The following is a 27110-nucleotide window of genomic DNA, read 5'->3' as shown; positions in this document are numbered from 1 at the left end:
CATTTTGAATGATACTCAGTGTCTTTTTTATCACAAAAAGTATTAAAGATACTAGTAATAATAAGTCAATATAAAATCTCAGTGAGACATCAGAGTCTATTGTGAAATGTCAAATTTGTTCATCCATGATTAGAAATTCAAGGTTTAAAGTTTGTTAGTAATGTCATGGCCATATCTTATTCCCATGTCCCAATCTCTTCCTTTTCCCTCATCTGTAAAGTCTAAAAATTAAAAGTGAAGAGATTACTTTTCTTTATTGTCAGAACAAATACCTAAATGTGACTGGCTGTTTATACTGCTTGATAACAGTGCTGACTGTCTGGAGATTTCCTCAACTTGATTTCCAAATTCATAATGATATTAAGTAAAGGAATTGCATGCCAAGAGAAGTCACTAGATCTTGAGCAGTGAACTCGATTACTTTCCCACTGACCAAAAGCTCTAGCCACTGAGACCGAGGTCTGATTTTACTCCATTTAATCCAAAGATAAAGACCAGCAAAATTCAGAAAGGTTACGAAAGCATTATCTGTGGAAATGAACTGGCATTAATGAAATTGGACTGCATTAGCTTTCCACACCTTGTTACCTTGTAGTAAGGCTGCTGTGCTGAGTTCATCTATGAATATTCATATGTGGAGTTTCCTTGGGATTAAGACACTGTAACTTTGTTGGAAGATTGGGAGAAACACTGGGTAAATGTCGGTGAGATTTTCACCACAGTTACAACAGCTCATTTAGAGCACCATAAGGTACACCTGATATTCATACATGACCTAACTGGCCTGTTTGATATCAGAAGATTATATTATCCTGGACCTTCCATGGAACAGCAAGCATCATTAGATTTGTGACTATGTTCGAACCTTAACATGTCCCAATGATACTCTGCATTTCCTGGTGGGTCTTCTGAGACCAGAATCCCCAGAACCACAAACCACAGCATCCATTCCAAAGCTGTAGATCAGTGGGAGGACTGGACATAGCCCTTATAGCACTGGGTCAGTTTAAAGGTCCAGTTTGAATGTTAGTGAATGGGTGAGTGAGTGAGTAATAAAAAAGGGTAAAGTTGACAGATGAGTGAGGTAAATGAGTGGGGTGCCAGGTAGTTCAGGTGGGTGAGTGGTCAGGGATGGTCAGGTCAAGTTGTGAGGGGTGATCAGTTCACAAACTAGTCAAATTGGATCTGGGGATAGTCAGGTAGTTGGGTTAAGTTGGGTGGGTAGTTGGCTCAGGAGGGGTAGTCCAGTGGAGTCAGGTAGGAGTCAGGTAGTGGGAGTTAAGTCTAGTCAGCTGGAGATGTGGTAGATAAGTGGTCAGGGGTTAGCATGGTTGGGAGGGTCAGCTTGTTGAAGGGGAGCTGGAGTTAGATTATCTCTGGATATGGGTTACCTAGAAGTGTCAATAGGATGTCAGGGTCTCAGGAGATAGATGAGGTTTTAATTTGTCCAACATTTCCAGCATTGCTATCCAGGTAAGTACTGCAGAATTGTCTGAAATCCCGATTGTAGCTCAGGGTCAGATACTTTTACACAATGTCCCGGAGGGTAAATTAATCGCTTGTTAAAAGTTCAAATTTTGCAGGCAACTCCTGTGGAGATCAATGGGTTTTGTGTCCTATCTTGTCTCCAGTGATCCAGACACTGGGCCAACCTTTGATCAGGAATGAAAGTGAAATACTAAAGTTATTTATGCAATCTCATCTGCAATTCTGAAATGTGGCCGTAGAGTCTGGCTTTTGATGACAATGAGTTAAATTTTCCCAATGTTAAGGCATTATCAGTAGAATACTGTTTACTAAGCTGTACAGACAACAAAGGTCCCAAACCAATCCTCAGTTCACATGTGAGAAAGGTGAAAATAAACCACATTTTCTGCTTCTGTTTATTATTCTCATTAGATATGTGTACGTTTTAATATGTGATTTGGATTCTGTTGTGATGTCTCTGCAATTAAATAAGCAATGAGCATTTGCTGCAAAGGATTGTAATTGATTATTGGGCATTTTGATTGAGATAGCAAAGTGAATCAAGTATGAATGAAATTGCAACTCAACAGTATCTTTAGGAGAGGAGATCACAATAAGTAGATAATAGCTTCGCTTGGGACAAAATGTCTTGCATTCTAATTAGTCTTATGTCTGATCCCCTTCCCCCACTATGAAACTGTTTGGTGGGAACTTCACTTGAGTATTACTGAGACAGAGATGGAAATGTGTTGCTGGAAAAGCGCAGCAGGTCAGGCAGCATCTAGGGAACAGGAGAATCGACGTTTCGGGCATTAGCCCTTCTTCAGGAATGAGGAAAGTTGGTCCAGCAGGCTAAGATAAAAGATAGGGAGGAGGGACTTGGGGGAGGGGGGGGGGCGTCGGAAATGTGATAGGTGGAAAGAGGTCAAGGTGAGGGTGATAGGTCAGACTGGGGTGGGGGCGGAGAGGTCGGGAAGAAGATTGCAGGTTAGGAAGGCGGTGCTGAATTTGATGGATTTGACTGAGACAGGCTGGGGGGAGGGGAAATGAGGAAACTGGTGAAATCCGAGTTCATCCCTTGTGGTTGGAGGGTTCCTAGCCGGAAGATGAGGCGTTCTTCCTCCAACCGTCGTTTCGCTGTGGTCTGACAATGGAGGAGTCCAAAGACCTGCATATCCTTGGTGGAGTGGGAGGGGGAATTGAAATGTTGAGCTACAGGGTGGTTGGGTTGGTTGGTCCGGGTGTCCCAGAGGTGTTCCCTGAAACGCTCCGCAAGTAGGCGGCCAGTCTCCCCAATATAGAGGAGGCCACATCGGGTGCAAAGGATGCAATAGATGATATGTGTGGAGGTACAGGTGAATCTGTGGCGGATATGGAAGTTTCCTTTGGGGCCTTGGAGGGAGGTGAGGGGGGAGGTATGGGCGCAAGTCTTGCACCTCCTGCGGTTGCAGGGGAAGGTGCCGGGAGTGGAGGTTGGGTTGGTGGGGGGTGTGGATCTGACGAGGGAGTCACGGAGGGAGTGGTCTTTACGGAATGCTGATAGGGGAGGGGAGGGAAATATATCCTTGGTGGTGGGGTCCGTTTGGAGGTGGCGGAAATGGCGGCGGATGATGCGCTGTACATGGAGGTTAGTGGAGTGGTAGGTGAGGACCAGTGGGGTTCTGTCCTGGTGGCGGTTGGAGGGGCGGGGTTCAAGGGCAGAGGATCGGGAAGTGGAAGAGATGCGGTGGAGGGCATCGTCGACCACGTCGGGGGGGAAATTGCGGTCCTTGAAGAAGGAGGCCATCTGGGATGTGCGTTTTTGGAACTGGTCCTCCTGGGAGCAGATGCGGCGGAGTCGAAGGAATTGGGAGAATGGGATGGCGTTTTTACCGGGGGCAGGATGGGAGGAGGTGTAGTCCAGGTAGCTGTGGGAGTCGGTTGGTTTGTAGTAGATGTCCGTGTTGATTCGGTCGCCTGAGATAGAAATAGAAAGGTCGAGGAAGGGGAGGGAGGAATCTGAGACTGTCCAGGTGAATTTGAGGTCGGGGTGGAAGGTGTTGGTGAAGTGGATGAACTGTTCAACCTCCTCGTGGGAGCACGAGGCGGCGCCGATACAGTCATCGATGTAGCGGAGGAAAAGGTGGGGGGTGGGGCCAGTGTAGTTGCGGAAGATGGATTGTTCCACATATCCTACGAAGAGGCAGGCATAGCTGGGGCCCATGCGGGTGCCCATGGCTACTCCTTTCGTTTGGAGGAAGTGGGAGGATTGGAAAGAGAAGTTGTTCAGGGTGAGGACCAGTTCAGTCAGTCGAAGGAGGGTGTCTGTGGAAGGGTACTGGTCGGTACGGCGGGAAAGAAAGAAGCTGAGGGCTTTGAGTCCTTCGTGATGGGGGATGGAGGTGTACAGGGACTGGATGTCCATGGTGAAAATAAGGCGTTGGGGACCGGGGAAGCGAAAATCATGGAGCAGGTGGAGGGCATGGGTGGTGTCCCGAACGTAGGTGGGGAGTTCTTGGACTAAGGGGGACAGGACGGTGTCAAGGTATGCGGAGATGAGTTACTGAGACATGCTGTTAACGTTTTCCATCAGGGCAGTTGCAAGAATTCCAAATTTCAAAGGGAGCAATAACTTTTACTGTGTGAGAAAAGTGTGCTTTTGGCTGGAATGTTGATTTGACTGGTTGAGGCATTGCCATGAAGACTGTATGGAGAATGGATGTACAATCTCCATTGCAATATCTCAGCCAGTGATGAGTACAAGATGAAAGTATTGATGCTTTTTATTCAGCAATTTTATTTCCGTAGATGATTTTGCATCTGTTTTCAATTTAAGGTAAGGTTAATTTGAAAAGCCTAATAGGAAAAGCACGGTGGGAATTTGCCGCTTATCCCTATATAATTCCAAAGAACAGCTGAGTATTTGCGTTGTGCCAAAATATCTCACAACAACATAAGTGCACCAGCACAAAATAGATACTGAAAGGGAACTCAATAAATGCTACTCTTGTTCAGAAAAAATACTGCTTTAATTTGAAATTAAAGCATCTCAGTCCATTACTTAAATGACATTTTGATTATTAATTTAATGTTTTGTGTTAACACTTTGTGTATAATGTGGCAATTCTGCTAAAAATTGCATGCAGGATGAATTATTCATTGATGTATTTAAAATATCAGCTATTTCTTGATCTACACAAAATGATTATTCCAATGTATTAACTGTGCCTTGTGTCCTAATTTTTTGTGCAGACGGGTTTGGCAGATGATCCCTCTGGCTAATTCTACTGTTGAGACTCTGAAATTGGAAGTAGTTAACAGTAACCCAGGAGTTTTCTCAGTAGAGATTGATCCTAGAAAAGTCGTGAGTATCAATAAGAAGCGTTATCATAGTCAGAGCGCTTGTTTTTTGTCTAGGACTCTGCATTTTACAGAAAAGTAACTTAATGCCATTATGCTAAAGATGGATTTTTGACATCCATAACTTAATGAGCAGAAATGCGCACTAGCTAGATATTGGATAAATCAGCCCTTCCACACTATAATTTTAGTTTCCTGACCTTGAGTCTTTCTCTGTCTCTCTCTGGCCATTGTCTGAGGCTGAACCAGTCTGTTTACAATCTTGGTGTCATATTTGATCAGCTTCCACTTGCCCCAACAGCACTAAGATCACTTACTTCCACTTCTGTCTTTTGCTTCAGTTCATCGTCGGCTTAATTTCACATTTCTGCTTTTGTTACCTCTGAACTTGACTTTTCAATGCTCTCCTGGCTAATCTCCTAGCTGCAACCGCAGTAAATTGAGCTGATTGAAAATTCTGCTGCCTTTAGCAATTGCCAGCAGTCCTAATCACCTCAGTGCTTGTTGACATATATTGGCTTCCTGTCCAGAGATACTTAAACTTCAAAACTCTTGTCCGAGATTGTGAGGTTTAAGAAGATTCCAATAGTGATGAAATACAGATTGTGCATCAGAGGGAAAAGAGGTCAGGCAATATGTCTGTCAAAGCTTGAAGGGAATTGAGAGGAAGATATTTGAATTGTGATGGTGCAGATGGGGTGCAAATATTTCCAAGGACTACGTTCTGGGATTCTTACCTGAATAGGTCATGATGTGACATTTGGTGTTCCAGCCAAGTTTGGAGCTGGGCTTCTGCCAGTTATCTCTTTAGATACATGTTCTCACTGTCTTTGGAGGTTTTGGCTGTAAGGTTTTCTACCCTCTGAAGGGAATAAACATCTCCTTCCTCCTGTTCACTGCTTGTGGATAGTTTTGAAAAGCTGCTTCAGTTTACTCGACAACACCTGCATCCATTTTTGCTGAAAAATCTTTTTCTGCAATCAACGCAGTTCCCCTTATAAAGGGCGAGATCAAAACTTGTCTGAGGTTGAGTAGAAACTGGAGGGGTTCCTTGCACCTCTGTTTCTGCTCTGCTACATTTCTTATATCACGAAAGGTGAAACTAGAAATCACACGTTGCTCGCCCTTGATGTTAAAAGCTAAACTTATCCCTAGCTTTCACTCGATATTCAGAAAAAGGCCATGATCCCTACGATACTACAAAGAATTCGAGACGAGCAGGACACAGGTTATCTTTCAAGGTCTAAGCGACACCCACATTTTCGTATCCTTCCAAACAGATGTGGAGGTTATGAACAGCACACAAGCATGAACACCAAGTTGTCTGTGTGATCTTATGCAGGGGAGGTTGCACTGTCTTAACTGCCCACCCATATAATTATTTTCAATCAAATCATGAGGCTGCAGCATTTTTCCTTAAGTAGTTGGAAAGGCTTAACGTGCATGCAATAAATGCACAGCTGTAGCAGAAGACACAGAGCATTATGACGTCAGTGTAAAATATGTTTCTTTCTCAAATGCCATCTGTTGTGAATTATCACATTGTATCTGTAAAGCATAAAAATATTCCAGGAAGATGATACCACCACATGTGGTCTAATTTAACTTACTCATGAGCAAGCTGAACTTGATTTGATGAATACTTTAAGAAATTTAACACAGATATTAAAAAAATGATGTGAAATATTTTCTGCACAGCCTCTAAAAGAAATTCATGGCTCAACTGGAAACTCACCATATCAGGTCTTAGTTTATTTCCCAGTGGTCTCACGTACCATTCACCTATGGAAGATTCAGGTTTTCAAAATAATAAACAAAAAAAAATTCTAAATTCTGAGATTCTGTGAACAAATTCTAATGCTTTTGGTCCTAAAAGCCCTTCTCTGGTGACTGACCACAAAGTATTTAAACATCAGCCTCCACTAAACTCACAATAATGTCCGTACTGTAAGCATAGCACGATAAAGGAACTAGGCCATAAAGCTCAGTATTGATTTTGTTTTGATTCCTTCCTGTTTACAGTTAGTTGTGAATCCTCAGTCTACGCTTGAAGTACCTTTTCAATTCTCTCCGTTAACACTGGGAAAAAACGATCATTGTGCAACTATTATCTTTAAGTGTTCTCAGGTATGTACTCTCATTTCTCATCATCATCTATAATTAATGATCGGAGGAAGGGTTAAGAGAAACTAAAAGCAAGAGAGATCTGTGTTATACAAGATGAGTCTCAAAAGGTTCATATTTAGTGATGTGAGGATGCAGCAAAAACATAGGTAGCATTAGGATAAAAAGAAAAGCTGTTGGAAATCAGAATAACAGAGAATGTTCCAAACAAAACATCATCAATTTGCAGCATTAACCCTGCCTTTCTCCACAAATGTTTCCTGCCTTATTAAGTACAAAATTTTCAATTTTATGCTATATTTGTCTATAATATTTATATGATCCAGTAAGTCCAAAAAAAGCACTGTGGTGTCCTTATCCAAGATCTTCATTCAGCCTTATCTAGAATTCTATATCCAGTTTCGTTCCTTTGTATGATGGGTGCTTTAGAATCTCTGGAAAGTTTCAGAATAGTCCGTCTAACTTATTATGCAGTTTTAAAACTGCTGGTTTCCATATGAATCTAGCAAGTCTTGCGAAACACTGTATCATGCTGTATATGAGATTAAGTCCTTTTTCCTTCATCCTTCTCACATAGATTTCTATTTATTTTCATTTAAAAAAAATGTTTCTCTGAACAAGTTTCAACTCTCAAAGGTCACAAACATGGACAAAAATGAACTCAGATCTCTAGATCATGAAGTCATGTTACTCTGAAGAACTGTGTTCACTAAAATGCAGCAAAATTTCAGAATGAAGTAACTTTGTGTCTGCTATCAGTGTCAGAACGTTACTTGCTCAAGTTCCTTGTGGAACTTCCTAAACACTGGGGGCTGTTGGGACAGCTTTTCTCAATGGTTCCCCTTAATGATTGTTTTGGTTTTCAGGCATTCCATTTCAAAAAAAGTTTAATGAGAACTATTATAACTACTGTTACTGCTTTAAAACCTATTTGGTTCACTCATGACTTTGAAGGAAGGAAAATCTGCTGTCCCAATCTGGTCTGGGTTGCATGTCACTCCAGATCAACAGAATCAACAGATTCTTAACTGCCCTCTGAATTGGCCTAGAGAGTCACTCAGTTCAAGGGAACTAGGAATGGGCAACAAATATTGGTCTTGCCAAAAAATGCTTACATCTTGTGCAAATAAAATTATCCTCAACCTCCTTTATTAGGAATCACATACAACATTACCTTCTGTACTTGTGTTGATGCATACAGCATTTGGACTCACCCAGAAGCAGAATTAGAAGAATTCATCGATATTCTCAATTTATCAATCTAAATTTAAAGCCAAATTTCCCCAACAAAATGTTAATTTCCTGAAGACCACAGAATTTAAATTGACATAAGGCAAGAAGCATATGTTACCAAATGGTTCTTTCAAAATAACTGAAATTCTTTTGCATAAAAATGGAACCATTATGAGCACACCTTTCACAAAACTGGGTGAGGTTGCTGCCAATGTATTTCCATCATATATTCATGAGGCTGAAATATGTTAAACAGACCATTACTACTCTTTCTACTGCATCTCAGATCTCATTCTCATATTTACATTTAACAACATTATTCATTACAATAATATTTGCTACAATCTTCCCCATGCAGCCATTCATGAATATATGCAGCTTTAGGCTAGAGATAATCCATTCATTTGCAAATCATTCATTACCTCTGTGATTTTATGTTTTCCTAGTTAGCTCGGTGTTCCTTTGCCGCCTCTTTTCCTGTATTGAAGCCTGCCTCCCACATCTAGAAGCCTCCCTCTGTCTCTGAGCTCCTTTGAGTCCTTCTCTATTCCAGACCTGCTACAGAAATCCCCTCTCTCTCAAATTTGCCTTTTACCTTCCCTCTTCCTCCCAGTTCACATGTAACCTCATCCCTGCACCCTCATCATTTCTCTCTTAGCCCCTTGATTGACTCCTCATTTTCCTCCCAGTCCCCTTGCCACCTTCCTACCTCTCCCCACCCTATTGCAGGTTCCCTGTCTCCCCCTCCCTCAGCCTGCTGAAGCCCCCGATCTCACAACAGATTTTCCTATGACTCCCCCTGTTTGGCCCCTTTGTGTTTGTGTTATATCAGCCCCATCCACTTGCTGCACAATCTAGCTCCCCAGAGCCCCCTTGTACTTCCCATGTCTATCTTCTGTCCCATTGTATCTTCCTGTGTCATCAAATATCCCTTGTGCCATCTCCGTGTTCATTGTTAGTTCCCTTCCTACAGTCTCCCTGCCCCTTTGTTTTTCCAAGTCCCTTTGCTGTCTTCTTGTGTCCCGACAGATCCCTTGTGGTTCCATAGTGCGTTCCTGCCAATATCCTTATGGAGGCCCCATCTCCTGGCAGATCCTATAGCCACCACCCTCTTCTTTTCCCCCACACTCCAAAAAAAAAGCTACTAAAAGGATTAAACACAGCCCTTCAATGCCCCACACAGCATTGACAAAAAAAATGCATTCCCCACTCCTGGACATCATCCTTTGCCAGCACCCAGGACCTCGCTGTTAATGGGACCTCACTTCCTTCCCAAGCGACATGGTTTCCCTCTTGCATTTAGTTATGGTCCAGACTTAGACTGGAGGACTGGCTCCTTGCCCTTTCCTCTGCAGACATTTGGGGTTGGATCTGTCATGCCCCATGTATTTTGATCATTGGTGGATGGGTTTAGAACTTTGTGTTCCAAACAGAGTAGCTTCCTATAGTGTTTCAGTTATAGCATTGAAGTAAGCTGGGATTATACCTTGCCTTCTGACACACATTGGAGTGGATCTTAAGGAAGCAGACTGGTGAGTCTTCTTTGAAGAGCCAGTAATATCCATGATAGTATTCTTAGCCCACTAATGCCCTTCCAGTTTCAGATTTTGACATGATACTGGTCAATGTTATCATGAACCTGTTTTAACAGAAGAAAAGCAACAGCAATTTTATATCCAGCGAGCTGTCACAGACAGAAATGTGATAATGACTAGATCATGTATTTTCATGGTGTTCGTAGATGGTTAAATATTGCTCAGGAGACCTAGGACAAGTCTCCCTTTCTTCTTTTCCAAAGTACTGTCACGGGACCTTGTATGTCCATCAAAGAAAGTAAATGAGGTCTCAGCTTAACATTTCATCCAAAGGAAGCCCCCTCTGACTGTCTGCACTCCCCTGGTACGGAAGTGGAGTGTCAGCTTAGAACTTTTTTTAAGTTTCCAGTATGGGACTTGAATCCACAATCTTTAGATTCTGAGGCACTTGAGCCACAGCTGACACCAGGCAAGTATGATATGTGCATTGGATTAGTTGCTACACTTACCTTGTCCACCCTTATAGAATGTACATGGAATTGAAATGCATTCAAGTATATTTCTTCAGTCTCCATACTTGACGGGAAAATTTACCTGAATCTTTAAGACAATAAGCATCTTTTTAATTTAGTTCTTTGTGCAGATTTCTTTTATTCTGCTGGCCAGTTGCTAACATTGGAGCTTCCAATCTGCTTCCTGTTTATTGAGCATTATGAATCACTAATTACAAATGGCTTGAAACTTCTGTTCTAAGTCAGTGAACAGTTATTTGCATATTTTGTATGCGGCTAACAGTTTTACACTCTTTCAACAGTTCGAAGAGTGGACATTTAATTTGTCAGGAGTAGGCTTGCTTCCGCAGCAGATGGACCCTGTCAGTGTCAGTGCATGTGTCAACTCTCATGCATCAGTTATTGTGCCTTTTGAGAATCCAACTAATGAGTTCCTTCTGGTGGATGTGCTGATGACAGGTGATGACCTCAATTTAGAGTATTGTTTGTTTTATTGAATGTTCATTGGTGTTAAGTAATTATCAAATGGTTTTTAGCCATTAGTAGCTAGTAACTGTAGCTGAGCACATTTTTAAGATACATGAGTTTGCAAACCATGCTAGAGTTAAATATTAAATATTTCACACTCTTAAATACTTCAATTTTTTTTTTCAAATAGATGAATAATTTTTGTACCAAATATTCTGGTCTTCAGATCATCAAGCAAAGGTGGAAATCGGATCCTTTGGAGGTCCTGATGCATGAACACGGGGGGGGTAAACCCAGGAAATGTGAACTTCCAGTAGACAATTCCCTTCTCCCCATGACCCTCTGTGAATGTCTCTGAGTTACAATTGAAGACTTTGGAAAGTTTAACATTACTTACCTGGATTGTTACTTTGGGACATAGTACTCGGAGGGTGCTGTGTATTCCTGATCTGGTTGTGGTCTCAAATCCCAGTTTCTTGTGTAACCCCACAACTCTTGACTCCCTTATCTGTCAAAGATCTTTCTAACTCAGCCTTGAATAAGTCAAATGACCCCAAGCTTGCACTGTCTCTGGTGAATTCCATAGAGTAATGACACTGAGAGGGAGAAAAAAAACTTACATCTTTGTTTTAAAAGATAGATATCCTTGACAAAACTTTCTATTCCCCGCCATGCCAAGGAGAATGGCAGCTGTGGGAACTTAACCTGCTAGGAGGCAAAAAGATCACATTCTTGTTGAGAAAAACTTCAATTAAGTTCCACCCCTACAGGTGACTGGTCATGTATGTTGCCTGCAGGCTGCAGGATGCCAATCTGTGTACATTTTCATCTAAGTAATACCATAAATTGCTTGAATTAAATTCACGTTTCCAAATAACTTTAATCCCAATCAAGAAAGCCGACCACGTATAGGAGGCGGGTACCTGGTGAGCTGTACTCTTTCCTTCCTCTACCTCGGGGTACAGTATATATGGCTTTAAACAATTATAGTTACTTGTGTCATGACTTATTCAAGTAAAGCTGACAGGTCTAAGCAGTTTGGGCGATCGCCGAGTGCAAAAGGTACAAAAGAAACAAGGGAGAGGGTACAGCTGATATCTGAACAGCACTGGTAGTGTGGTTGAGTGGTTGAAGGTGCTGGGTTTAAGCTTCAGTCTCTATCAAGTTGTAGGCTCAAATTGCACTCGACTAAAATATCATCATACACTCAAGTCGACAAGGCATGTGGCATTCCCTGCCATCATCAGTCAGAGCACTGAATTTAAAAGTTGGCAAGTCATGCTGCAACTTTCTAATACTTTGGGCAGTTCACATTTAGACTGCAGTGTGAAGGTTTGAATGTTGTGCTATAGGAAGGATGGGAATGCTTTGGAGAGGCTGCGGAAGAGGTTTACCAGGACGTTACTTGGATTGGAGTGGATTAGCTGGAAGGAGAGGTTAAACAAACTGGTTTGATTATGCTAGAGCATTGGAGGCTGAGGGAACAGGACAGCCACCCCCCCTCCTCCACCCCATGCAGGGTTGTTCCTGCCTTGCAGCATCTCAAGCGGTGTGGAACTGGACTTTAAAATGGGTGACAAAGACCGGAAGATTTCGCTGGTGGCAAGCATTTTTGTCTCATTCACCATGAGGTTCCCTGAGAAACGTGATTAGCATCTCAATTACATAAATAATGAGGTCAAAAGCAGAAAATTATGTGAGAGTATTTACCTTGGCCATGGTGGACTGAATGCCATGAAACTCATTTGCCACCATGCATCAATTACAAATGAGAAAATCTAGCCCTTTGTTCTAACTATATTATTGCAAGGTCCTGGAAGGTTGATTCTGCCTGTGGAATAGTGCTGTGGCATGTTGCCAGTGACTTCAGAAGAGTTTGCACAGAAACAAAATTGCTGACAAAAAACTTCCACAAATACTGTATTCAAAGGTGCAAATATTCAGTTATAACAATAAGAGACAATATGAAAATCTTTGGGAAGAAGAAAGAGTGACTATCGAAACTGTACATTGGATTGAGTGCATTTTATTCTGAATCATCTTTTTCAGTTCCCAGCCCAATGACAGGTCCGACTCTCAAAATTACAACAATGGCAAGGGTTGGGGGCCAAAGCCAACCCCAGCTGGATTGGGTCAAACCCTGGCTATTGATACAAATATGACGTCAACCATCTATTGAGCCAACCAAAACAACAAGTCATCCAAGGAGCCTTGTTTGCAACATAATGCTTTACATTTAAGCATCAATAGATGGTGAAGAAATTTCAAAGAAACACACAATGTTTTGAGTATGAATTCACTCTTCTTTGGAATCAATAGTCTTCAGACTTGAAACATTAACCCTATTTTTCTCTCCACAGATGTTGCCATACCTACTGAGTTTCTCCAGGACATCCTATTTTCTTTCAGATTCTTACATCTACAGTGTTTTACCTTTATTTTCTTGTATGCATATTATAGCCTGGAGCTATGGGTATTGGTAGAAAGTCCAATTTTTTTTCATCACATGGCTGACTAGGAGTCTCTCCCATTTTTACTGCCTGTCATTGCCATGTATTAGAAGAATTTACACGATGATACTCAATCCATTTGGCTGTGTTATGAACATAAATTCATTGGATGGACTTGACCATCAAATCCTGGGTTTGGAATTAATGCTTTTGACATTGTGCTATCCACTGTGTCACAGAATCTCCATTCTGAAAGTATTGCAAGGAATGACTTTAATCCAAAGCCATTCTGAATCATATTCATTTCCCCAAATTCCAAAGGACTATGTTTGGATTTTTGTCAATATTTCTTATTACAAATGTAATTAAGAGCTGGAAACAATTCTTGAAAGAACTAAGCCATGTGGGAACTGGATTTTTTAAATATTCATTAACAATGATACAACATACTCACAATGTTACTTTTTTTGTTAGTTGGCAAGGTCATGATAAAAATGCTACAAATATTATTGTGGTCATTGCACATCTAATTTGAATAATAAATAAAGAGGTAAACGTAATTATGTTGATTTAGAAGCACAAAATAATTCATTTGTGCAGAAACATCATTAAAAAATAACCATTTCTGTTTTTACATTGACAATATTGCAGAAATGCTTATATTCAATTCAATTATTCAAATATGGATTGCACATGTATTTTCAATTGGACCAAATATCACACATCTTTTGTCAACCTGGAAGATTGCAGAATAACTGGTTTTCTTTTCTTTCTAAATAAAGTATTCTGTCTAGAATTCTGACTTGCATTGTAAAATATTCCACCGTATGCTAATTTATAGCTAATTTTGGTGTGATATAAGAGAAGAAAATACATTAGTGTCATTGATTCTTTTCTTTGAAATGAAGGTGAATTGTAAAAGCTTTTTAATCTCTAATCTGCATTTGTTCAGGTAGTGAACAGGTCATGCACCATCAGTGTCCTTCAGATCTGCTACAATGCTCAAACAAAGAGTCTGTTTTCTGCATTCCACTGAAGCAAAATCAAGGTAATGAATGGCCAAGTCTTCCAACAGCAGAGCAAATATTGTAATTTTCAAATCTACATGCGCTTCATACATGGCATCTGAAATTATTTAATTGTGTATCTATTTGTTAAGTAGCAGCACTCTGTGTCAAGCTATAATATTGAAAAAGCAAAACTCCATGCATATGGAAGTCTTCCAGCATGAACCAAAAGTCATAAAACTAGCTGTTCTGTTAATTATGCAAATTTAAAACATTTTTGCATGTTTAGCTTTATTGTTATAGTTTTGGCACTGTCATATTTCACACAGGTTTGATTATAATCGTTTTGTTGGTATAATGTGCTATGTCAAATTTAACTGAATGATCTTGTAGAATACCAGAGTAGTCTTAAAGGATGAACATCCTACTCTTTGTTTCTACTTCTTATGTCCTATGTTCAAGTCCTACGTAAACCGGGATACATATGTTTATTATTACAGGTTTATCGTACATTGAATGAATGTTTATTTTCCCAAGGACAACTAAAGTTTGAATTGTCCAAATATCTATAAAAACTTCAATGGAGTTTTTATTAATCTATTGAACTTTTAAAATTATTACTAAGTTTCTTTGATAAAGATTGTGATCTTGCATAATGGTGTAAACATGGGTATAACAACAAGTATTCATGTAACACCTTTAATGTTGTAAAACACCCAAAGATGCTTCATAGAATGGTTATCAAACAAAATTTGTTACTGAACTGTATTCGGAGATATTCAGGTAAATGATCAAATGCTTAGTAAACAAGGCATATTTTAAGGAATACAACTAGAGAAATTTAGGATAGGAATTCCAGAGCTAAGGTCCTTGACAATTAAATTGCGTAGCCACTACTGATGGAACAATTCAAGTTGGGCATCACTTCAACCTGGTCTTGGTTTTGATCATCTGAAGGATGATAGTCTTATGGGTTTTTTTGGGATTGGAGAGGAATTTTATAGTGTTTGGATTTGGAATTTCCAACTTCCTCAAGAAGTTACATAGCTGTAGGGATGGTTTTGAGGTTTGGGTTGCGGGGGGTGGGGGGGTGGGGGGTGGATGGCACAGCGATGATTAAAGTCAGAGTGGGGAAGAAGTGTTTGGCAATGATGGTCCAGCCATCAAGCTATGGAGTTGGCTTAATTTATCAACAAGTATTTTCCTGGCTGTCACTTTTGTAATTTCATAACAAATGGCAATGATTACTAATGTTAAACATTTCTGTTCTACATGCATGAATGTATGAGTATGCTAATTTCAGAAACAGTTGGATTTTGTGGTGAAGAGTGTGGGATCATTATGGATTGATGATGGTTTCTTTCTGTGTATTTATTATGTGATCTTGACAAACACTATCAAAGAATTCAGTGGCTATTTCATTATGGAGTTGGAATCTGAACTTGTGAATTCTGAAAATTAGGGAAAACATGACATAGAATGAGTGAAAGAAGAACAAGTGAAGCAAAGGGACATTGAGGAAATAAACAAGAGAAAAACAAGATTATATAAGTATAGGATTCCTTGCCAAAATATTTTCTGTGCAGGTTGAATTAAATAATGCTAACAAAAAATAAATAGTTTAATTTATTCTTGTCAAAAATGGATAACATGACGACTTAAGTAGGATTTCAATCAGAAATTAGAAGAAAAAGATAAATGCTATACGATATAGCTTGAATGTTATTTTTGATATTTTGGACTAGATTTCCTTTGTGTTTGAAATGGCTCTTTGTCCTTCACTATGTGCAAAAACATTCAACCATACTTCACAGCATGCTCAAAGTCCTTGTGAATTTCAGCTCTAATGTCAGAACTGAGTGCTCTTTTCAACAATGGAAGGAAATGAGCTCAGATACCTCCTCTCCCCACAATCCCTTTTCACACCCCAATACCCCAGCCCTCCCACATGTTTGTGTCCTGTACCCCCATCCCATTCCCCATGTCCATACCCCTCGCTCCCTCTCCTGCATTCACATACCTCCATACTCCCTATACCCTAAATACCCCTATTTCCCCACCAACTCCACTTTCTCCATGCCACAAATTGCATTCAGCTCCATGAGAATCTGACTGAAACAAAAATGACTGCATGAAGGAATGAGATCTTCTAAGGCAATGTTTTGGACTGGAATTCTGGTGGTTAGCTTTCCAACCCCATGATTGCTCCAAGAGAATCTGTACAGATGTGGATTCTAAATGCAAACTTAATTATTCTCCTGAATACAATTTCTTCCCTTCAGCAGTTTTCCAACATTCAATGAAAATTGTGAATCATACTCAGTGATCTCCAGAGACTAGCAAGTTTCTGGTACTTGTGCTCTATAGCCAACCTTCCTATGTTATCATTGAAAGCAGTTGGATCAGAGCATAGCTTGATTATGCCCCTCTTAGGCCAATCTCATGTTATTTCCCGTGGTGACCTTTCCAGAATATGGTAATAAAAATCTTAGCTGTAAAATGAAAAGCAATTTAAACCCTAAATGGAATCTAATATGTGTAGAATAAATGCTCTAATAGCTGAGAACTGCTGGGATTTCTGCTGAAATTAAGCTGATTTATTGGTATCTCCCTATTTGGAATTGTGGGCATGAATATTTTAGATTGAGTTTAGGTTGTTCTGAAATGGTAATTGTGCAGGTTTGAGGTAATGACTGGTGAGGAGAAAAAATATTTCGTGAGCTGGAGTATAGCTGTGGCTGCAGGCTGGTATGAGAGACCTGGCGCTGCAGCTGTATTCTCCCGTTCGCTGGAATGCTCAGTTTCGCAGGGACGAAGGTGATCTTTGTCTTGGACATCCATAGCGCTAATACTGCAGTGGAAGTTGTCATACAGGTGACAGCTCGTCAAGGTGATCCTTAACATCTTTTCAAGACTGTCTTGTAGGGAACATGCATCCATAGGTTTCAAAAAAGATAAAGAGCAAATTATGCTGGATACTGGATATTCGAAATAAGAACACTGAGTGCTGGAGAAACCAAACATGTCTGGCAGCATCTGTGGAGGGACTTGAATGCAACTTAGAATATGGCGCCAAAGAAGTGATTAAATATGGTGAGGGGAGGAAGGGAAAGAAATGTTCTATTGCCTTTGCTTTTCCTAAATTGTTTTCAGCCTCAGCAATTGATTCTTACTCTGCTGCAGGAAAAGAAGCTAGTTATGTGATAATTGATTGAGGTCTGTTCTATTTCCAAAGATTCAACATTGTGCAGCAACTTCTGGTAAGGCCAGTAAAATATGTAAAGTCATAACTAAATATCCAGTTGAACAAAATAATTTAACAGCTGCTTAGAACACATCAAGGATGATAGGTCAGGTTACGTATCACGGTTGCAACAAGGGTGAGTTCTTGGATACCAGTTTGATCCAGAGCGAACACATCTGCAGCAAGTGTGTGCAAAGTTCAAGCAGCTTCAGATCAGAATTTGAGCTGGAGTCTGAACCATAGACACTGCAACACTTGAAGAAGGGAGAAACTCGCCAAAATTCTTTGTACCAAAGGGCAGTCATTCATCAAACTGAAATAGATGAAGTGAAAAGGTAAGTTTTTAAAAAAGTTTGATGTGGAATTGAATCTGAATCTTGAAGGGTAAGGAAATTCACGAATGACAAACGGTGAAAGGTGAAGGGATGGTGATGCTAGTTATTGACAGGAAAAGGTAAAAGGTACTCAAGTTCAGGAAATCCAGATGTGGAAATAGTTGTGTCAAAATAAGAAATGATAACGGCAAGAAGTTAGTTCAGGGAGTGGTGAACGGGCCTCTTAACAGTAACTATATAGTTGGGTGGAGCATAAAGGAAGAAATAATTAGAGTTTTTCATAAAGGCACAGCAGTAATCATGGGATCGACATTTAGATCTACATAGAGAAGACTTGTGGGCAAAAGATTACCTAAATGAGGACTCATAGAATGTTTTTGGGGTACTTATTTGTACAAACATGTTTCGAGCCAATCAGAGAATGGACTAATAGATCTTATATTGTGCAATTAATCATCTCAGTGAAGTTGCCCTTTGGTAGCAGTGACCATAATGTGATTAAAATTTATGTTCACTTTGAGGGAGAGATGTGTGGGTCCAAGACTTTTGCTTTAAATTTAAATAAGGTTATTCTAAGGGCAGAGCTGGCTGAAATGAATTAGCGAAATAGATTAAGGATAGGTTAATAGAGATACAGTACCTCTCACTTACAATTTGAATACACAGAATGGATGCATTCTAGCAAGTAAGAAAATTCCAAGAAATGGCCTCAAAATTTGTGATGATTTGGAAATGTTAAACATAGTATGACATTAAAACATTCCAGAAGCGATAATAAATCCGGAAATGGAAGGATGAGGCGGTCAGGAAAATTGCAATCACCAGAGACGGGGTACTGAATAAATTGTTGAAACTGTAGGCTGACAATTGTTAGTGGCTCGTGAGATAACTGATGAATTGGTTTTAAATTTCCAAAATCCCCTTGATTTGGGATGTGACATTAGATTAGAAGAGAGCAAGTATGATTACTTTATTCAAAAAAGGCAAGAGACAGAAAACAGGAAATACAGTTAGCTTATCATCTGTCACAGGGAAAAGGTTAGAAGCTATTATTAGAAGGAAGTTATAGTAGGGTGTTGGTTAGCTGAGCTGGCAGGATGGATGGTTTGCAATACCAACAGTGTGAATTCAACTCCTGCATTGGCTGAGGTTACCATGAAAGTCATTTTTTTCTTTCAACCTCTTCCCTTGCCTGAGGCATGGTGATTCTCAGGTTAAAACATCACTGGTGGTCTCTCTCTAATGAGCAACCCTATGGTCTGCATAGGACAATGGTGACTTTAGCTCATAGCAAGGTACAAGCGAACAAACTAAACTCAACATTAACTAAACATCAGGCAACTAACACAGAAATTGCTGAAAAGACGCCTACCCCTTCTTCACATGACTAAAATCCCACATTATGCTTATGCATTATTTGCACTTTACTACAGAATTTTAATCTTAACAAGAAGTATTCTAAAATTAGTCCCAGCTTCCATATGGCTTGCTTCTGCACATTTCACTGAGTCATAACGTCCTTCAAAAGTAATTTATTTCATACTTCTGCAAATCCCTGAACCATCTTGCTCTCACCTCCAGGACCTCTGAATCTGACTATCTGTGAGTGTTGAAAATGTGTTGCTGGAAAAGCGCAGCAGGTCAGGCAGCATCCAGGGAACAGGAGAATCGACGTTTCGGGCATAAGCCCTTCTTCAGGAATGAGGAAAGTTTGTCCAGCAGGCTAAGATAAAGGGTCGGGAGGAGGGAATTGGGGGAGGGGGGTCGGAAATGTGATAGGTGGAAAGAGGTCAAGGTGAGGGTGATAGGTCAGACTGGGGTGGGGGCGGAGAGGTCAGGAAGAATGAGGGTGATAGGCCAGACTGGGGAGGGGGCGGAGAGGTCAGGAAGAATGAGGGTGATAGGTCAGACTGGGGTGGGGGCGGAGAGGTTAGGAAGAATGAGGGTGATAGGTCAGACTGGGGTGGGGGCGGAGAGGTCAGGAAGAATGAGGGTGATAGGTCAGACTGGGGTGGGGGCGGAGAGGTCAGGAAGAATGAGGGTGATAGGTCAGACTGGGGTGGGGGCGGAGAGGTCACCCCAGTCTGACCTATCACCCTCACCTTGACCTCTTTCCACCTATCACATTTCCGACGCCCCTCCCACAAGTCCCTCCTCCCGACCTTTTATCTTAGCCTGCTGGACAAACTTTCCTCATTCCTGAAGAAGGGCTTATGCCCGAAACATCGATTCTCCTGTTCCCTGGATGCTGCCTGACCTGCTGCGCTTTTCCAGCAACACATTTTCAGCTCTGATCTCCAGCATCTGCAGACCTCACTTTCTCCTATCTGTGAGCGTTCCCACAGCAAGGCAAGCGATTCCTTTCTTGGTGCTTTGGTGTGAAAACTGGCAATTGATTTTCAACAGGACTTCCTGAAACCCCATAGCAACCAAGGTAGATAGGTTTATCACTGGGCAAAACTAGTACGAGTTTCCATGACCCTCTCGACAAATCAATCGATCCTGAATTTTAAAAAGTACAGTTAAATAGTTGGCCTGTGCTCATAGCAGCTCACTCATGAAACTGAAAAATTACTACAATGACAACTTTCTACAGCACTATTAAAGTATAATATTTCTAATACCTTAAAACCAAAGTTACTCATTAAAATATAAGAAATATTCTGTCTTCTCCTGTCCTATTTCATTATAAAACCTTGCCTTGTAATCCTGTAATAACAACTGCATGTGACATTTAGAGTTCAGTTGCATGAGTTTTAGAACTTGTCCCTTGAAGATGAGAGTTCATTTTACTACTGATGGTTTTATTTTCCATTGTTCATCACAGTAAATCTTCTTTCTCATTCCACATCTTTTGACAGTTTCCTATATCCTAGGTTAGAATATTGTATTTTTTTTTAGATGGGTTAATCTTGGCAAGAACGACGTTTTCAAAAGGGTTTTCACCATTCAACACGATATTTGAACCACTGCTTCCCAGTGTTAGTACCTGGTCTCCATGATCTTTTGCAGGTATTTTAGTGTACAAATCTGAAAAGAAAGTCTCAAGAGAATAGGAATTGGGACGTCATGTTGTGGTTGTACAGGACATTGGTTAGGCCACTTTTGAAATACTGGATTCAATTTTGGTCTCCCCGCTATAGGAAAGATGTTGTCAAATTTGAAAGGGGTCAGAAAGCATTTTCATGGATGTTGCCAATGTTGGAGGGTTTGAGCTATAGGAAGAGGCTGAATAGGCTGGGGTTATTTTCCCTGGAGTGTTGGAGGCTGAGGGCTGACCTTACAGAAGTTTATAAAATCACAAAGGATATAGATAGGGTGAACAGCCAAGGTCTTTCTCCTGGGTGGGGGAGTCCAGAACTAGAGGGCATAGGTTTAGGGTGAGAAGGGAAAGATTTAAAAGTGACCCAAGGGGCAACGTTTTCATGCAGAGGATGGTGCGTATATGGAATGAGCTGCCAGATGAAATGGTGGAGGGTGGTACAATTATAACATTTAAAAGGCATCTGGATGTGTATATGAATAGGAAGGGTTTAGAGAGATATGGGCCAAGTGCTGGTAAATGGGACTAAATTAATTTAGGACATCTGGTCAGCATGGATGAGTTGAACTGAAGCTTCTGTTTCTGTGTTGTACATCTCTATGACTCTAATCAATCACACATCAGAATTGTCCTAAGCCTGCAGTTAAAGAGGACAACTTTTATCTTTTAGTTCATTCCCATTACTTAAGTTTTCAGTTCATTATCAGAAGTTGAGTTCTGAGGAAGGGTCACTGGACCTGAAACATTAACTTTGATTTCTCTTCACAGAGGCTGCTAGACCTGCTGAGCTTTTCTAGAAACTTCTGTTTTTATTGTTGACCAGAAGGTGTGGGTTTGACAATGCCTCTTGGTAGGCAAATTCTTCATTCTTCTGTTGAATAAAATCTACTTTAGACATTTTAACAACTTTAAGATTATGCTGGTAACTAGTCAAAAACTCCTGATCTTCCTTTTAGCTCATTCACAAATTTTTTTATATTCACTTATTGTCTTCCCACTCACCAAGTGATTCCATCCATTGCGTTTGTACCAGCTGACTAGGCTAGCTGCCCATTTTAATCCCATTTCCGTGCACCTGGTCTACAGTCTTGCAGGTTACAGCATTTCAGGTGAATATCCATTTTCCTTTTAAATGAGCTGAGGCTCCCCCCTCAACCACCAAACTGGGCAATGAACTCCAGTCACCTATGCTCTCTGCCGAAAATGATTTTCCTCATGTCCTCTCTAATACTTCTACCATTAAACAGATCTTGCCTGTCCTCTGCACCTTCAATGTTTCGTGCATCTCTGCCTCCTCTGTTCTGAGGATAATAACCCTAGCTTATCCGATCTTTCATCAGAGCTGTAATTTTCAAATCTTGGTAACATTCTTGTAAGTTTCCTCTGTTCTCTCTCAAGGACAATTATGTCCTTTCTGTAAGGTGGTGACCAGAACTGTCCACAAAACTCCAGCTGTGGTCTAATTGGTATCTTGTATATTTCCAGCTTTACATCTCTGCTTTTATATTAAATACTTTATCTAATGAAAGAAAGTATCTCTTTTGCCTTCTTTAGTACCTTATCTATCTGTCCAGCTACCTTTAAGGCACTGTGAACATGTACTTCAAGATATCTCACTTCTTCCATCCCTTTCAATACTCCCCTGATTATTTTGTGTTGTCTTGCTTTGTTTGCCCGTCCCAAATGCATTACCTCACACTTCTCTTTAATTCCATTTGTTATTTCTCTGCCCACTCAATCAAGCCATTAATGTCATCCTGCAGTTGACTGCCATTGTCTTCATTACCACCTAACCAGCCAACTTTAGTGTCTGCAAACTTCCCAGTTATGCCTCCAGTTATGTTCCCACTGAGTGCAGAGAACTGGAAAGGTTTTTAATTTGGGAGGATGAGATTGGTGAGAGCTATTGAGTGGTCATGAGGGAAGCAATATGAGAGTTGTAACTTACGAGCCTTAGTGAGTTGCCTTTGCAGTGGCTCAGTTAACACAATGGTGGTTTTGTGAGTGTAAGGTAGCAGACAGAAGATGGAAGGCACTTACCATTGCACAATACAGAAAGTTATTTGACATTCTTCTGCACTGCTGGGTGTTTCTTCTAATCTTTGGACAAAGTACTGACCTGGGCTGTTATCTGGATCCATTATGGCTATGTCTAGTGGCACGGTCTCTTACAATATCAGTGAAAAAAATACTGTCCACCTCTGCACCACCCAGTTCATCAACACCTCCAGGTCCATGTCTGCAAAACAGGATATATGTTTTTCTTCATGGGCTATATCCTCAATGATAATGGTTAAGTATCACACTGTGAGGGGCAATACGGTGACACGGTGGCTCAGTGGTTAGCACTGCTGCCTCAAAGCGCCAGGGACTCAGGTTTGATTCCCTCCTTGGGCAACTGTCTGCGTCGAGTTTGCACATTCTCTCCATGTCTGCCTGGGTTTCCTCTGGGTGATCTGGTTTAATCCCACAATCTAAAGATGTGCAGGTCGGGTGAATTGGCCACACAAAATTGTTCATAGTGTTAGGTACATTAGTCAGGGGTAAATATAGGGTAGGGGAATGGGTCTGGGTGGGTTACTCTTCGAAGGGTCGGTGTGGACTTGTTGGGCCGAAGGGCCTGTTTCCATACTGTAGGGAATCTAATCTAATCTAATTCCTGGTTTGCAGCAACCAAAGTTGTGTGCATCTAGGGTTTACAACTGGCATTAATGGTAGAAATGCCACAATGTGCAGGCAGTGGCAAACACTTCTGACTTTCTTGCCATGTAAAATCCACATGCTGGGCCCTGAAGAGTCTGGATGCATTAGTAATTAAGTGAAGAGCAGAAGATTTCTAGAGATAGTTGCTGCAAGCCATGGTTGACCAGACACCATGAATCTTACTCGACAAAATGCTTTAACTGAAATGGTAAAGTTACACTCCTTATAGCCAGCTAGATAATTTCCTAACAGAAATTCAACATCTTTAATGAATAACGTAATCACAGTCCACATAACTGCAATACTGGAAATGTAACCACATTTCAAATTAACTTTATCGAGTTAAACATCCTCCATTAATACTCATTAATATCTTTTTATAATATGAACCTTCCAGAGGGAGATTGCTGCCATCAGCCATCATCAGCAATTTCTCTAAGAATAATAATTTTGTTTCCATGCTTTAGCAGATAAGAATAATGATATTTCATCTCTGAGCTTGTAACTCCTCCATTTTCAGTGCTTTGATTGTTGATCTATGCTGCTAATTTCCTCACTCTAACTATAATTCTGATGATTATCAAATTTCTGTGTGAGTTTGTAAACAAAGGCTTACTGCTATTCACATGTTTTTGCGACCATTCGTAATCATTAGCCATTACAATAGCTGACTTTGTTTTGGAAACTTTATTAACTGTATCTCAAAAGGGATACCAATTTTAAATTCTTCCATGAGTATTATCATTCTAAGATTTTCAAAATCTCATTCAATCTCAATAGACCCGTATTTCCTATCAAATATCATTTCCTTTTTTCTCATAAATTCCACAAAAGTGTGATTCTACTGCTTCCTTTGATTTCTAGACTTTTGCCGCAAGTTTGCAGAACTAACTCAGAGGCAATAAAAATAATCATTTTCTCTGTATGATAATCACTAAATGGTTTGTCTGATGGAGATGAGGACTCTTCTAATGCCTTTCCACCAAATGCGTTTTGCAGTAAAACCATTCAACTTTCCAGAAGTCATTATATCTTTGAAGCAATTTCCTAAAATCATGCATTATACGTTTCAACTCCTTCCTCACAAAATGAGGTACAAAGTGTCAATTCAAAACAAAAAGTTACATCTGAGTTTACATTAAGTTTTCCTGCCAACCCCTCCATTCATGTAATTTAAGATTTTTTTGTCAATTTCAAATATTTTTCTCTAAATTTTCTTGTTCTAGTTTCTCATTGATCTTTTTCGCTTTCTCTTTCAAACTTGGGGTTTTCCTGGTCTTTTGCCCTTTGGAATTCAAGAACAAGTTTTCACATTTGCTTTACTATCTCAAATTCATTTTTTTCTACCCATCTCTCTTTCTCGTGAATTTAGTTGTTGCCTTCATCTCTTTCAGCTCAAGTTACTTCATTTATAATTGGAATTTAAAAAACTCAACCTGAGTGCTATCAGACTCAGCATTTTCATCTCCAGGCTCAGGTGTTCTGAAAAAGATTCTTTCACCCCAAAATGTTAACTCTGTTTTTCTCTCTTTACAGATGATACGTTTCTCCAGCACTTTGTTTTAATTTCAGATTTCCAGTATCCATAGTATTCACCATTTTCTTCTCAAGATTCAGAGGTTAAGCTGATACATCAGTAACCTTCACTTATTTAAGTTTCTACTTCTAACTCTGTTTCACCACTTTCAAACTAAACTTTGTCAACTATTGCAAGCAAATTGCCTTTCTTCAGAGATGGTTAACCAACAGAAGTAGCCGTGCTGATTTTTCAAAGAATACAGCAAAAATAAATGTGAAATCAGATGTATTCAAATATGCCAAATTCCTTTATATTTATTTTCTTGCCTCTGGATTCATATCTTGCAAAAACCCCACATTCAGAGATTGAAAACATAAGAGATTTAAATTCCCAGTGACTAAAGTAAAGGACCTTGCAACAAGATTTCACATTTTACTGCAACATCCTAAAATCAACATTGTCTAAACACTACGTATTAAGCAATGAATACGCTGAACTACAGAATGGGTATCCTAACTTGGCAGAAGAACGCACATGACATATACATGTTACAGAGCTGAAAAATGTGTTGCTGGAAAAGCGCAGCAGGTCAGGCAGCATCCAAGGAGCAGGAGAATCGACGTTTCGGGCATAAGCCCTTCTTCATTCCTGAAGAAGGACTTATGCCCGAAACGTCGATTCTCCGGCTCCTTGGATGCTGCCTGACCTGCTGCGCTTTTCCAGCAATACACTTTTCAGCTCTGATCTCCAGCATCTACAGTCATCACTTTCTCCATATATATGTTACAGCATGCCCTCTGAAGCACTTGGTAATCTTTACAGGAAATTGTCCAAAGTGGTTTCTTGGTTCTGACAGGAGTGTTTCTTCCCAATTTAATAATTCCTAGTGTCTGTTGAAAGTCATTTCTTCAGTCTTCTGACTGTCCCCAAACTGACTTCTAGCATCGAGGCTTAATAAAACAATTCTTACTCCCATCCAAACCATGGCTGTGAATTTGACTGCAAGCTGACAGACATCAAAGCCAGCTGTTCCTTTTATTTATTTCCAGGTTTAAAAGCTGATACTTTACTTTTACTAGGACCTGTCCTTTGACCCCTGCCTTAGTGGCAACAAGGTCACAAAGGCTTATCGTTGGGTAGAACTAATAGAAGGTTGCATGTCCCTCTCCACTCCATTTTTCCTTAAATTCAAAGAGGTGTTTTAAAAGATAATCATCTTATAAAACCTCTCACTCACAGAAGTATCAATAAACAAAAGACTTAAAAAGGTTTTCCGGCAGCTAAACTTGATACTGTTTTGGAATGTTGAAACTTTATTGCTGGAACAGCACAGCAGGTCAGGCAGCATCCAGGGAACAGGAGATTTGACGTTTCGGGCACAGGCCCTTCTTCAGGGCCTGTGCCCGAAACGTCGAATCTCCTGTTCCCTGGATGCTGCCTGACCTGCTGTGCTGTTCCAGCAATAAAGTTTCAACTTTGATCTCCAGCATCTGCAGACCTCACTTTCTCCTCACTGTTTTGGAATGACAAAATCCTGCTTGCAAAGTGATAATACTGCAAAGAGAATTTCATTTTTTTCATTTATTGGTTGTCAAATTATGACTTAGAATGCATGTCGTATTGAGGAATGTTGGAGCAACATAATTATTTTTAACAGAGTTGTCAGGCTATAATAAAACCTATTTTGGGTTGTCAAATATTGGAGTACCTACATTTTTTGCAAGTTTTAGATATAAATTACAATGTCATAACTGTGAAATACCTGACAACACATTCTTGTATGGATGATTCGTTGGGGGAATGGAAGATTGAGCCTATTGCTGAATTGATGGAATCTCACATTGTGATGGGCATAAGAGAATTGACAGCTGGCCCATGTTTAAAAAAATTATCAAATTATCTATCATCTGTCAGCTTAGGAGAACCATTAGAAATGAGAAAGTTTAGAATATTGAGTCTTTATAATTTACAATTGTGATGCACACTAGATGCTAACTAATATGTGAAAAACATCCACAAACTCTGATCTTCATAATACCTTTTGGTGAAGCCTAACAGTGATAACATTTATCATGATCAAAATTATATAACCATGTGGGTTGTTACAGTGCATTCATGTGATGTTTAAGAA

The 27110-nt window shown here is 40.2% G+C and overlaps 1 protein-coding gene across 1 annotated transcript in view; it reads left to right on the top strand.

Annotated features, from left to right (window-relative positions):
• Positions 1 to 27110, top strand: part of LOC122555067 (cilia and flagella-associated protein 47-like) — a 497478-nt gene that overhangs the window by 373098 nt on the left and 97270 nt on the right. The window contains 4 exon segments of the mRNA XM_043700727.2: positions 4699 to 4810; positions 6829 to 6933; positions 10513 to 10669; positions 14081 to 14176. Coding sequence (XP_043556662.2) covers positions 4699 to 4810; positions 6829 to 6933; positions 10513 to 10669; positions 14081 to 14176 — 470 coding nt within the window.

The sequence above is a fragment of the Chiloscyllium plagiosum genome, unplaced genomic scaffold (genome assembly GCF_037043375.1).
Source record: "Chiloscyllium plagiosum isolate Xiang-an unplaced genomic scaffold, Cpla_swu_hap1 HiC_scaffold_12, whole genome shotgun sequence".
NCBI classification, from domain to species: Eukaryota; Metazoa; Chordata; class Chondrichthyes; order Orectolobiformes; family Hemiscylliidae; genus Chiloscyllium; species Chiloscyllium plagiosum.
The sequence above is the reverse complement of the archived record's forward strand: the minus strand, read 5'-3'. Positions and strand labels throughout refer to the sequence as shown.